This window comes from Rhinolophus ferrumequinum, chromosome 21 (assembly GCF_004115265.2).
Source record: "Rhinolophus ferrumequinum isolate MPI-CBG mRhiFer1 chromosome 21, mRhiFer1_v1.p, whole genome shotgun sequence".
In the NCBI taxonomy this organism is placed as follows: domain Eukaryota; kingdom Metazoa; phylum Chordata; class Mammalia; order Chiroptera; family Rhinolophidae; genus Rhinolophus; species Rhinolophus ferrumequinum.
In genome coordinates, this window is record NC_046304.1 from 36,012,382 (window position 1) to 36,026,843 (window position 14,462).

General features: G+C 37.8%; 1 protein-coding gene across 1 annotated transcript in view; it reads right to left on the reverse strand.

Annotated features, from left to right (window-relative positions):
• Window positions 1-1,673: 1,673 nt before the first annotated feature.
• The window catches only part of FBXL20 (F-box and leucine rich repeat protein 20), an 84,769-nt gene continuing 71,980 nt past the window's right edge, over window positions 1,674-14,462 (reverse strand). Inside the window, 8 exon segments of the mRNA XM_033091213.1 lie at window positions 1,674-1,816; window positions 3,319-3,531; window positions 4,554-4,610; window positions 6,014-6,058; window positions 6,957-7,017; window positions 9,308-9,438; window positions 12,003-12,077; window positions 13,276-13,402. Coding sequence (XP_032947104.1) covers window positions 1,709-1,816; window positions 3,319-3,531; window positions 4,554-4,610; window positions 6,014-6,058; window positions 6,957-7,017; window positions 9,308-9,438; window positions 12,003-12,077; window positions 13,276-13,402 — 817 coding nt within the window. The 3' untranslated portion in view covers window positions 1,674-1,708.

The following is a 14,462-nucleotide window of genomic DNA, read 5'->3' on the forward strand; positions in this document are numbered from 1 at the left end:
AATAAATAAATAAAAAAAATCACAGTTTCTAACCTCAGGATTTCGAAATCTACTTCTTGAACTTTAGAAACTCATTTCACTCATCCTGCATGATTTTTTGGCAGGGGTGGGGGTGAGATGGGGGAGAGGAAACTTCTTCGACTCTGAGTAATGGGTACTGAATACCCTGCCCTCAGCACTGATGACCAGGCTGGACAGCGACCTGAACCCCTTACCTCCTCGAAAGTTCTTTCTGCTGCTCCTTCCTTCACCGGGCTACACTTGTATTTCATTCATGGGAAGTCTAAAGCACAAGACAGATATGGCTGACAGGTCTGAGAAGGTTCTGGTCCTTTGAGGCTCCGATATTAGATATGATACCATCAACATTGGCATACAGTTGACCAGCTGTTACAGGGTCATTCTTGTATCCCTGACAGGCTAAAATGGGGGAGGGGGAAGTGAAATTGATTGGCTAGACAGTATAGCTCCTCTAGCAGCACTCTTGCTAAAACAAACCACCTCACAGACACAAATCATAGATGCCACTGATCACGCCTGTATTTCAGTGAACATACAACATGTCTGAGCTTGGGTGGTGGGGGCTTTCAGGCTCAGTTTTGGGACCTGCCTTTTCACTCTTTACTAATAATAATGCATTTCTCTTTTCTTATTAAGTCAGTGGCGTTTGACGGAAGAAAAAACTGTGCAGGGGGAATACCGGGCATACTATGTGTATTATCATAAGACAGAACGGAAACCAAAAGGCAAAGTTTACTTTCCTCAAAATAGTTTTAGCTCAATTTCTTCTCAAAACTGGCAAAGATTCAGGCAGGGTCCCCTAATGGTAAAATTTAGAATTAAAAAAATATTTATTGATAATGTCTTTTTTAAAAATGTTTGGTAACCCCAACTAATCATCCAAAATGCAAACTGTAAACACAACAACAGCAAAAGAGTAACAATTGAGTGTGAGTAAGCAGACTATGAATAGGTGACAGACTGAACAAGAATGCAGGAGGGAGCAACAGTGAACGAAAGACAGGTGCACAAGTGTGCTACAGACAGTGACAATTTGAGTGAATAAGTAATCACATCTGGACCACAGCGATTTCAATGCAATCATTTAGGAAACCTCTGGGCCAAATACTAAAACAGGATGCGGAATGGACAAGCCTTCTTTGTGAGCATGCTCAGCACGTTGGCATGGGAACGAGGACACACAAGAGGCTCTGCAGTCATCTCACAATGGATGGCTACCACTTATAGGATGCAAAGAAATTTTCTTTCTGGTCCCTGGATACAACATATATTGTTTTTCTATGCTTTCCTTGACCCTGAAGGACTGCAGTTGCTGTTCCAAAATTGTCAAAGAAACCCCTTAATAAAATAAAGAAACCGTAGTAGCAGTAACACTGGGTTTGCTGGAATGCCCCCTTCCCTCTACCTTGCCTGGGATTTTCTTCTGGGCATGTCCAACAGGAATGGTTAAGTTTTACCAATCCACTTGATACAGCCAGCACGAACTTCAGTCCCCTGGTCACAGAGCTAGAGTGGGTGAGGGTGGGTGTACGTTGGTATGTAAGTGTGGCTCTGGGGATCTGGGTGCTGCCCTCACTTTGTAACCCTTGCCCAGAACACTGGGGTCGCTTCCACTGGAGACTCCACGGTAACTCTAGAAGTGTCATTAAATACTCAGTTCGCCAAGGTTGACCACCTCCACTGTCTGTCATAGGATGATGCAGCATCTGCAGAAGCGCTGTCTGCTGCCCCCTACTGATGGGGGTGGAGTGACAGGTGCGAAGTAGGCGTGGACTTTAATATTGGGCAAATGGGTCTGAAACAAGACAGAAACATTACTAAGAGAGAGGGCTTAAACAGAAAGAGCAAGGCTGCTTTTCAGAAAAAAACACTGAGGGGCTGAGAGGCCATGAAAGCAGGGCAGAGGCTGAGCACCAACAGCCAGGATGTATCATCCCACCTTGCTCTAAACAACCAAATCAGCTCACATAATTTTGGTACCTGCTTCTAGAGTAATAAAACTGGGGAAAAACTTCATACCAATCTCTTAACCTGTCCCAAAGGGGATTCCTACTTTGATTCCCACACTTGGAAGAAACTATATAAGGTTAAAATAGTATTTTTTTTCCAAGTCATTGTGGACAATGTTTCTTCTGATGTTTAAAAAAATCTCATTATCCTCTTTTAACAACATGTCTTTAGTTTTTACCACATAAATAGTTTCTGAATTCCTACTATGTTCAAGGCACTGTGCTAGTTACACAAGAGGGGTACAAAGACGATCAAGACGGAAATCCTGCTCTTAGGGAACTGTAGTCTAGATATGCACATAAATAGCTAAATTAAAGTGGAAAAGTGCTAAGTGACTTGAAGAACAGATAAAGACTCTTGAAGATTCAGAGATGGAAGAGATGGATTCCTGACAGCCAGGAACCCTAGTAGAAGTAGGCCATAGAAAAGGCTCTGGTTGATCTGTGGCTCTTTTTTGGTGTAGAAGAAATACAGCTGCAAGGATCACCCCCCCTCCCCACCCCCCAATTGCAGTTATAGTCTCAGTCCTCTAAGTCTGATGGGAGAGGAGGAACATAGGCCAACTGGAAATCAAGGTGAGGTTTGCTGTTCCTTTACATGCTCAAATGCCATATGGCCAACATGGATTTTTTAGAGGTTGGTTGTAAGGGCCTAACTAAGCACAGTGCCTTCCCCACAGCAGGTGTGAAGCAGATGTTCCAATAAATGTCTGTTGAGCTGAATAATCTAATAGATTCATCCAGCCTTTTATAATATTCTTGCTGGCAACCTGTTTTCCAGACCTTTGGCTATACATGGGTCTCTATTTTGGAGAAAGGGACAAAAAAAAAAAGGAGAAAAAAACTACACGATCCATTTTTGTCTTAAAAAACCACCCCAGCAAAAGGGCTTAATGTGAAAGGAAATACAAATTAAATTCTTAAATCCTATTTAACTAAGTATTTTCTTTATATTATTCCTTTCTTTCCTTTAAAACCAAAATCTGGCATACACTTTTGACTCTGGGCATGTTATTAAGCTCTGGACATTCATTACTGGAGAAACTCTGCTGGGAGGAGACCTACTTTTCTTCCCTTCAGTGGGTATTTTCCTACTAAATTTCCATCTGGAACAAATGGAAACATAGGTTAAAAACTACCTACTTTTAGGTTTGCTCTCCATTTTTTTTTTAAATCTCTTTGCTAAATGTCCAAGTAAATATAAAAATCACAGGAATCTAAATCTGAAAAAAAAGAAGGAAAGGGTGCTGAGAACACTAGAGCCGGAGAGTGATGCAGCCATCTTTACCCTGAGTCTCTTGATTCCTGCCCGTGTGATTTGCTGGCAGTCATAGAGTTCTATCCGCTCAAGGCTGTGACAACTCTTCAAGTGCTCCAGGGATGCATCTGTGATTAGTGGGCAGTTGTCCAGTTCAATCACCTCCAGCTGGTCATGAGCACAGGCCCCATTCCCCAGGTGACGAATTCCATCGTCTGTGATCAGCTCACAGTGAGACAGACTCTGCAACCAAACAGAGCAAGGAAGGACACTGAAATGTCTTATGGCATTCTTTAGCCAGAGGCCTGTGTGCCACTGGAAAGGAGGCTTTGCTGGTTTGATTTTGATATATATATATATATGTGGAATCATCACTAGATACCTGTGGTAAGATGAAAAAAGCAAACTAGAGTTGCTGGGGTTCTGCTTTTGACAATCAATAATTGACATTTCTGTGATTCTAAATATATGTATTTTGTGAATTCATGTAATTACTGTGAAATAGTTCATAAACAAAGTAAGATATTTACCCCCTGCCCCAACACACAAATTAACACTTTTCTTCTTTACAGGGACAGTGAGGCTCAAGTTTTTCCTGTACAAAAATTTCTAGAATTTGCACTAAATACTGAATACCTGGGACAGGGGTATGCCCAATTAATTAACTGAAGTTGATTCTTAAAGCTGTCAAGTGTGGTTATCTCTTCACAGAAATCGCTTTATCAATTTTCCTTAAATCCCTGGTTCCTACATGTGAAACTCAGAATCTCTTGACCCGATTTTGGATAATAATGTGCCACAAAACACACCACTAATGAGCCTACACAACAGAACAGTCAACCAGAATGCTTTCCCATTAACGTTACTAGGAGCAGCAGCAGAGAACTCCCCTCGTAAAGCCTTGACTGGGTCTGTTATAGGAACACTTGGTCCCAAGGTGAAGCAAACTGTATTTTGGGCCACCTCATCCCTCAGACCTATGGAAATTTGAACATCATTCACGAAGGAGTGCAATGCATGTGGGAGGGGGGACGCATACTGCCCATGTCAGTTTTCAGTCTCCAAGTTGTTGATTCAGAAACGTTTCATTTTTCCAGTTCCTATTTCAGTTTTCCCCTACACTCATGTCTTCCCTTGGTCCTTGGTAAGTTGGCAATTTGGAGAAATATGCTTTCCCCAAATGTCAGCAAGACACCAAGAGGAAAATAAGAGCTGGGTTTTGAGTAAATCCAATAAACACACAAGACTTCCAGAGTCAAACTCACCAATACTTGAAGTCGAGGACAATGTATAGAAAGCTGGATCAATGTGCTATCTGTTATCTGAAAGAAACATGTAAGCTTATTTTAGGTATAATTCCAAAAAAACTCATGGGCCATACCCCATTCTTGACTACACTTTTATTTTAGACTGACATTCTGTTATCAATGATAAAATAACAGAATCTTGAGGTTGAAATCCCATTGGCTACCTGGACCTGCTCTTTGAGAACCTATCCAGGCTAGGCTTGAATACATCTAGTCACCTCTAGTCTTTATCTTTGAACAGGTCTGTTGAAAACGGTTTTGTTTCTGAAATGAAATGAAAATCGGTCCACTCGCAACTTTTTCCCACTGGACAATTTTATTCTACATCCTTAGAACCATAGCAGAAAAGAACCAGAGACACTGCTCCATGAAAAAAAATTAATGCAGGAACATCCTCAAAGTTTTAGATATTTGGCCTATAATTTAGAAGCTACGTCACAACTCAGGCTTGGTAAGTTGGGTGCCAGTTGTCTTCCCAAAGGTGGCAGAAAGGGGCTGCTGGAATCTGCGTTAACTATGAACATTCAGGAAGGAAGAACTCCTAAGGGAAGAACAGTCTTTTATAGTTATCTTAGGACAAAAAGTAAATCAGTGCTTCCTTTCCAATTCTCATCTCTGAGATTACTGCTATTATTATATATCATTACAATACACATAGCCTCACAGGGATTAAGAAATGGCAAGGGGGTGGGAGTTGGGGTAGGCAGGTACGTGCACATCACTTAGGACTAACTGGGAAGGACACACAGGACACTCAGGCATGTGTAAGAGGTAAATGGACGTGAACAAGTTTTAGTTTAGTAAGAACAAATAGCTGCTAAGTCGTGTCCGGAGAACAAGTAATATAGAAAAAAATGACCTCAATAGTTACCCAAATATCTTCTTCATTTTTACCATTAAAAAAATTCATTGCTCAATCTTCTTTTTAAGACCTCCCTTCAAAGTTTCTCCCTAATCAACTAATAATCTCAAAGCTCTTAAAATTGGTAACAAAAGCAATTGTTGATAAGGAGGTATCCGGTTAGTTTGCCTGCCATTAAAAGGGCAGTGCTATATATCTATATCTATATCTATATCTATATCTATATCTCAGTGTGATGGGCTTTAATCATTTACTAGTATCAAAACCCTATAGGTCTAAAGAAATATCTTATCATCTTTATGGCCTGAATGTTTGGACCTTCTTTCTTTCCAATGGCAACTTCACTGATGGCATGTATTCTTCTAGTTTCTTAACACATACATGAGCACCTCTGCCTGGTATGCCTGGAGGACACCTCAATAAATGAAGAGTCAGCAGTGCTGCCAGGCAGCATACTACCCTAGGGTAAGGAAGTGAATGTTCTCAAATGCATGGTATGTAAGTTTCTATCATACTATATTGTACTGTATTCCTGAGTAAAAATCCACAAGTTTACCTGAACACACTCTTCCAGGTCCATCTTTTCAAGCTCGTGGCAATTCTATAAAATACAAAAACAAACATTTAAAACAGGACAAATTTAAGGCCAGAAAACTAAGTACTGTATTAAATATACTGATGAAATCTTAAGAGTTACAGAGTTGGTGTCATTCTAATGTCACTTTGTCTTATTCTATTAATTACAAATTTTAAAGGCTTCGATCACAGTGAAATTTCTCTATTATGCCACAGTTAAAGTATCTAACATCTTACAAGTCCAAGAGAATACATTTGCTGAACAGTAATACTGTGCTAATAAAGAGATCCTTTCAACCGTAAATAATTGAACAAAATGATTTATTTGGAAGAGTGAAAGGTAAGCCTTATGTCCTCATTTAGTTATGTCATGTGCTGCCCACCCCCCCGTCCAATTAGTATTCCATCGATCAGCCTGAAAGCAAATGTCCTTCCCCATGTCCTATTACATTGGTCAAAGGCTGTGTAATTTTAAATAATATCATTATACAGAGATTTATAAACCATTTCAAGTACTAAAATCTTCTGGAGAATACAGAAAATCTCCTAAAATGCCTCCAATTAAAATCAGGCTTATATGTTTCTTTCAACATTACTCTCACCAATCAGTCACATACAAATAACCAAGCAAGTTTCTTTCATGAAGCACTAGGAAGTCCCTGCTTAGTTTATCATATGAAAATGTGGAAAATGAAGTTTCATGGGGGAGCATTATGTTATCCAATGCAGGTCTGACTTCTAGAGCAGTTTGTATTCTACAGGCCTGTGGCTGAGGCACAAGAATGCCCAGGAACACCAGCCATGGAGAAGTTCCCCACGTCCCACACCTTCAATTCTGGTGCCATTCCACATCTCCCTCCTTGCTCATTCTTCTGAAAGAAAAATCCCAAACAAAACCTACAGAACTTGGAGAAAATACTTACCCGGGCCAAGGTGGTAAAGCCTACATCTGTTAGTTGAGAACACCTTGCCACTTCTAATATTCTGTTAAAAAAAACAAAGGGAAAGTCATGTCCTTGGTCCTGCAAAGTGAGTTTATTAAAAAACAGCAAGAATTTACGAAAACAACCTCCTATTCCCTAAGAACTATATAATATAGTGACATTAATAGCTAAGCAAGTCTGTATACAGATCTTGCCATTCATTTTCATGGAGTCAGCATAAAGTGGTCCTGTAAATACCACATTTCAGGGTGATGCAATCAGAAGAATATAATAGAAGCTTGTAGTTAATGCCAAAATGCATGAGAAACGCATTTAAAAGGCTTCTTGATGGCATACTGCTTACCCCCAGAGGGCAGCCTGCTCCTAGAAAACAAAGGAAATGGAGATAAATACTCTGTTTCAGTCAATCTGTTGCTCAAGTAAATTATTCTCTTTTCCTATGTTACATGTAGGTTCACTGAGATTTAAATAGCTTTTAAAAATGCTATGAAGGGACTGGTTAATTACAGGCCTATTCCAAATATGAAATTTCATACTTATGAAAAAATCCCCTTAAGCTTCCTGCCTCCTCCCACTGGCTCTCAGGGAGGCCCAGTGGAGAGGGAAGCTGAACTGGCAGTCATTCTCCTATTCAGAACTGCTAAATACCAACCTAAATACTAACCACAGGACGAGGGAATCAAAAGTAGCTCTTTTCTGTGAAAAGTTTGGTGGCATCTACACGACGGTACTAAAGAATATTTATATGTTTGGTTACAAATTACTTACAGAAGTTGAAAAAAAAAGTAACACTAAAGTATAAAAACTCATTATCAACTGACAATCAATTAAAAATGAGTATGTAATGAAAAAGCATGATCTGACTGAACCCACCTTGAATATCACATTTGAGAGCCTTTCCATTCTTAACAGTAAGATAAACTATAAAGGAGGGTGGAGCCGAACACCCCTCTCTTTAAAACAAAAAGGGAACAGGTAATATTTTTAGAAAGAAATCTGGCTACCTCCTTAGCACCTGAATAGGATTCTACTCTAGGCTTCTGCTATTACTAATTTGACCAAAAAGTCTATGTTTTATTAAGGAATTTGGATATTATTGGCAAATTTTCTTTCACTAATCATGGTCTGTGGCCAGGTAATTACCAAAAAAAAAAGTTTTAATAAAGTTTTACGGGTTTAAATGATTATTATATGTAAGACAAGTGGTTTCATGGGTTCTGGAGCCAGGGTGCCTGGGTTTGAATCCTCGCTCCTGCACTTACTAGCTGTGAGACTCTGAACAGGTTACTTGACCTCTGTGCTTCGGTTTTCTCATCTATAATATGGAGATAATAACAGTGCTTATGTGGTGTTATGATGATTAAATGAATTAATATTTGTGAATCATTTAAAACAATGGCTAACACATCTAACATATAATCAATACAGAATAAGTTTTATTTTGAAAAACAAAACAGGTATATGGGGATCAAAATAGTGTGTTGTGTGCTCTTACAGAATCAATATGGGTTTAATACCATGTACATGCCAAGACAGAATTCTTAATATTCAGCCAATCTTGTATTTTGGCAAAAAGGAGGACTCAGAGGGAATAAGGCTTGCTCTAAAAGACCATCAATTAGCACAAAGGAGGTTTTCCTGTGGGGCTGTTTTTTTCTTTTTAAATACTGCCTGCTGTCTACCTGGCATCGTTACTACAATATAAGTGACTACAGGGTGGACCTTTAAAAACTTTCTTCAGAAAGGAATTACAGATGATTCCTTGACTTGTAATGGGGTTATGTCCCAATAAACCCATCCTGAGTTGAAAATATCAAGTTGAAAATGCATTTAATTACCTAACCTACCAAACACCACAGCTTAGCTTAGCCTACCTTAAATGTGCTCAGAACACTTACATTAGCCCACAGTTGGGCAAAATCATTTAATATAAGCCTATTTTATAATAAAATGTGGAATATCTTATGTAACTTATTATGCATTTTGTTTTTGCACCACTGTAAAGTCAAAGAATCGTTAAGTGGAACCATCGTAAGCCAGGGACCATCTGTATATGAAAGGATGAGAGAAAATGTCTTTCTTTTCTCAAGTAATAAAATGATTTTTTTCTAGTATGGATAGCAAGAAGTAGTAAATGCGGACTATTATCCCTTAGTTCAGGACAATTACATGTAATCAAAAGAAGTACGAAGCTAGTAGGTGGGCATTTAAAAGGGTAGTGGTCTTGTAGCATCTACCTTAAAAATTTCAAGATTCCAAGGAATAAATATAGGCGAAGAAGGCCTCTGTTCCTTTCCCCTGATTTGTTGAGCTAAACAAGAAACGTTTACCTAAGCCGCGGGCAGTTCTGACCTAGAGCATTCAGGATGGCATCTGTGATGTTGGAGCAGCCGGAGGCACAGAGGGACTGTAACTTATGGCACCCTCTGCATATAGTAATGAGACCGTCATCTGTGATTTGCTAAAAAAACAAAAGCAAAAAAACCCGCCATAGATATTAGTAACTTAGCAGACGAAAAAGAGAAAACTGCTACCTCTGTGAAAATAAATAACACAAAGAAATAAAAGAAAATTTAATATAAATCAGGTAGCAGACCTAAAAGAAAATGAACACACTTTGTTTCTTCCTTCCAGTTCCTTTTGATGTAGTTTGCAAGAGAAATCTGTGCTCATTTCTGGGGTAAAGGGAAGTAACTATAATGGGATTCTTTTAACCTAATGGGAGTGGGAATAGCACGGGGTGCATCATGGTGTAGATTCAGTTAAATGATTATAAAATCTAGAAAACAGATTAAGAAAAGCAGTATTTTAATAGTATAAACATAATTACAAGTTCAAAATTGATATTAAGTTACTGAAAAAAATGAAACAACCTGTGGATGATGGTTGCAATCTCATATCAACCAGATACATTTATTTCTGTATTTTTGTTTTCTAATAATATTCTAATTTATGGAGATAAACAGTTGTGTCCAACTCAAATATAATTTTGTATGTTTTAAATTATTTTAAAATGAAAAAGAATACACAAAGATGTTACATTTTTAAAAAGTCATGTACAGACATCTCAACATGCTGGATCCAATTAGATACGACCAGTTCTTCAATTTGTCCTGTGAGATTCACTAATTTTGTGTAAGCTTCAGAAAAGCTCCCCTGTCATCTCTGTTTAATCAGTCCTTGGGTTGCAAGGACAACTGAAAAAAATAAAATAAAATAAAACTTCAAATATTCACTGCTTAAATCAGTATGTCCTCAGTATTATACAACAGAAACAAAATACAGATAAAAAAAATGGATGCTAAGGCAGATGCAAGATTTGTTATGAAGACAAATTAATGAGGTACACACACATGTGGGAGAACCTACAAAAGTGCCATGGAAGTGTGATGCATCATTATTACTGAACAAAGGTAACTGAAATGTCAAGGGGGAAGCAGCAATCAGTAAACATGCATGTTTTGCAGGTCAATGGAATTTGTGTCACACAATACTGAGGAAGTAGTATTGGAGGGCTGTGCTGTCTTTTCCTTTTTAATGTTTTAAAGTATGTAAGGAATTACTGAGAAAGAAAAAAGTCATATTATCAACATAGACAAAAGTCATTTTATCAATATTTCAAATGTTAAAAAGAGTCCAATTTACTGAATTTTTATGTTTTCATATTAGTCAAGAAAGAGAATGGACCAAGAATGTACTTCGGTCACTTCAATAGCTTTGGGCAGGAACATGAAGTCTCACGAATGTTAAGAATAATTTTATCACATTGTATGGAAGGAACGATGGAAGATTGGCTTATGCCCTGATATTTGGGTGAAGGGAAACAGTAAAATAAACATAAGATAGAACTGGTTCTTTATGCGTAACAACTGTGATTTCTGCCTGTTGGAAGGGTAAAGGAAATGAAATTAAAATGGCAAATGGTAGGTATATATCACTTATATGTATGTGTGAGTGTGTATGTAACACATACATATACATACAGAATGTGTATGAATATGTATATACATAAAATCTGAAGATGCCCTAGCACAGTTTTTTCCTATCACTGTAAAATGATGGTTTCATGTTTGCAACAGTTGTATAAGCTCTTTCTCTCAGGCCAAATATTTAAGTTTCATGAATGAAATTAGGCACATTCTGGTAGTGAGCAACTATGGCAATCATAATGAAAAGGAAAGGGTGGTCAGAATTTTTAAAAAGTCATTCCTTTAACTCAGTCTCCAGAAGCCCCTAAGCAGATCATTGTCAGCAAGAACTAACTAGACCTTAGGGCTGTAAGGGTGAGTTGCTTAAACTGCACAAAATATGCAAAATATGCAATTTAATATGTAATACTTAAAAGCCCTTTAAGTATCACCTTTAAACTAAACAACCACTCCATTCTCAAGTTTCAGGTGATTAAATAAGGAAAACCCTCATCAACTTTTTTTTTATTGCTGAGAGGTTCTACAAAGCAACACACCCATGGAATTTTCAAGGCAAGAGAGTAAAGCTAAAGATACACTGTCAGGATTCCGAATAGTTTCAGCAAATTCTCTAAATAAAGTTCAGGGGTTTGGGATAGACACAAAAAAAGCTGATAGTCTAAACAATCCAAATGTAAACTATAAATACTACTTGAAAATTAAATTTAAAGGATACATTTTGCTCATCATCTGTTTAGATGAGTGGTTCCGAATAGTTATGGCCCACTGATAGATTTTAATCGATGTGATTGCAATTAATTTACCAAAAATATTTTAAAAACTGAAGTTTGTGAATAATTCTAAAAAGTAGACTTTTCTTAAGTACAAAAGAAAGGGGTGGAGTTATAGTAAGCCTATTTAGAATTCTGAATAAGCTACCCTCTTATCTATGTCAAAACCCCTGGGAGTGAGTACGGTCAAACAAGAATCATCTGTGTGCCTACTGTGTCCCCAGGGTAAAAGTGGAAACACCACTGGTCTTGATGACTTAAACTCTTACAGTAATAATACGGAAATGAATTACTAATACAAAAGAGCAGTGGGAAGGACTGCTTACTAAGCAAGTCTGCAAGTTCAAAGTCACCAGTTCAGGACAGTGTGCACCTATGTACTTGAGAGCTTCATCTTCTAGCTAGAAAGATTAAAAAGAGAGAGAAAAAATGATTATTGACATTGTTTCAAAGGACAAAGCTTTAAGAGTATACACATTCAGTAATACACTCTGAATATAGCCAACCAAGTTTCAAAGGAACAATGAACTATGATCACATAAAAGCGTAATTCATATGATCAGTATGTTTTGTTTTTTATCAGTTCTTACCACATCAAATTCTTATCACCAAATCAAGGAAAAGATAAAATAACATTGCCTAATGTTTATGGATTTTTCTCCTCATTAATATGCCTCACAGCATTCTGCTGGGTGTCTATGAAGCTAAAATAATTTTTACATTTCTACACTCCCTGTATTTTTGGGAGCAGGAGCTGAGAAAGGAATCCACAGTGTATCTGCTGCTGGAAGATCAGTGCCATGAGTACAGTGCTGAGAACAGATGGCAAGTAATTGATTATGATGCATTCCAATCAATATTTTTCAGGATCCCACAAATAACCAAAAGCTCAAGCTGTTGTTTTAAGGTATTCATACTTCCAAAGCTGTTTCAAACAATGGAACATTGTTTGAGGGCATTTTTAGTGGAATCCAAGGCATGGTTTTAGTAACCATTAAAAAAATAAGGGAATAAGTGCCTAGCCCTACTTTGTCAGTCACTTCTAAATCCACTCTTGATCATTTCCTTCCTTCCAGATGCTATTATGCCAAGTCCTCTTTTTTTCACTGTACAACAGAGAGTAATATTTTTAATGACGAAATATGTTGGGATTTGTAATGTGACTGGCAGGAAATAGCATCAACACTATAAAATGTAGGCTGCTACATATTAGGCCCATTTAAGAAAGGCTTCTCGTGATTTAAAAACTAGTGAAAATTGCCAAGACTGCCTTCCTTACCTATCTAGTTCTAGGTCTCATGCAGTAACAACATGGCGAAGTTTTCTTTTCAGATTAAATTGTATGAAACTCTTCTTGCCTAGGGTACATGCTCAGTATGATTTTGTCTTCCCAGCCTGCTTCCCCTCAAAAATATCTTTGGTGAGATGTTAATTCTTTTTTATTTTTTTTTAACTCTAAGGAAAACACTTTAATTCTTGGTAAGCATGTGTCTTTGGTCAGTAATGCAAAACAACTACATATCCCATAAGCCAATACCTGGGGCTGCCTACAAAGTCCACGGTTCCTCTATCCTTCACAAGCACTACGTGGAGTATTACCTGTGTGCAGCCTTTTAGGAATAAAGCCTTAAGTCCCCCACAGCCTCTCACTAGTGCTTGGATGCCATCCTTGGTTACTTGGTCACACCAGGAAATGTTCAATTGCTCCAACAGTGGACATCCCTCACTTAGGATAAAACAAAATGAAACAAACATAAGACTAAATCAAACTCTAAAGGCACCAAAGTTTGCTTTATTGGCTATTTAGTCAAGAAGTGGAAACAGCCCCATATGCTCCCACAAGAATATACACATTCACTTAATGTAAATTTAGAACGCAGGCAATTGCACAACAAAAAAATAGCAGATTTATCAATGTTTGTGGTGCTCATATGGCACTATATCACTGGGAGGGCTAGCTCAAATCCAGATTAACTAACAAAGCACAATATTGTTTTTCAGATATATCAGATTTTTTATGGAGGTTTATACTTTTCAGAGTATATTCTCTTTGCACTTATCACATATTTAAAAGTTCCCTAGATAGGAACCGGAAATTATTCAAGTTGACCAAGTAATTAATGAAGAGTTGAGTCAAACCCAGGTTCTCTACCAAATAATTCTATTATCAAAGTGTGAACGAGGACATTTAAACTTTTATTTAAAAATTACAGAGGATCTGTAAAATCTCCTCATCTGGGAAGTATCTAGAGTACTATTTCCATAGGCTGAATTTAAGATACACTGCATTTGATCTCTGGCTTCTATCAAATATTAGCTTCATCTTTAATCTTTGATTTCAGATTTGAACATGAAAGAATTCCAAGCTCTATGTCATTCTTTGGAAAATATTGATTAACTGTTTTATAAAACAAAGCCTGGGAATCTTGGTTCAAGTTCATTCTTCAACATGAGTAGTGTGACTTCAGGCAAGTCACTTTAGGAAGCCTGCCCCAACCTCTCTTAACCAAAGATTGCCATAGACTCGTCTATGCTCTCCCCACAGTGATGCACTGATTTCTATCATAGCACTTATCACACTGTAATATGATGACATGTGTTTAGTGCGTTTTTTTTCTCCCACTGGACTCTGAGCAACTTAAGGGTAGCAACAATATCTTATTCAGTTACATCCCGTGGTTGAATCACCTTACCTGGCATTCAAAAATGTTTTAGATTTTCTTATCTGTAAAGTGTCTGTCCTACGTACCGCACAAGGTTTTCAAATGAATGAGATCATTTATGGG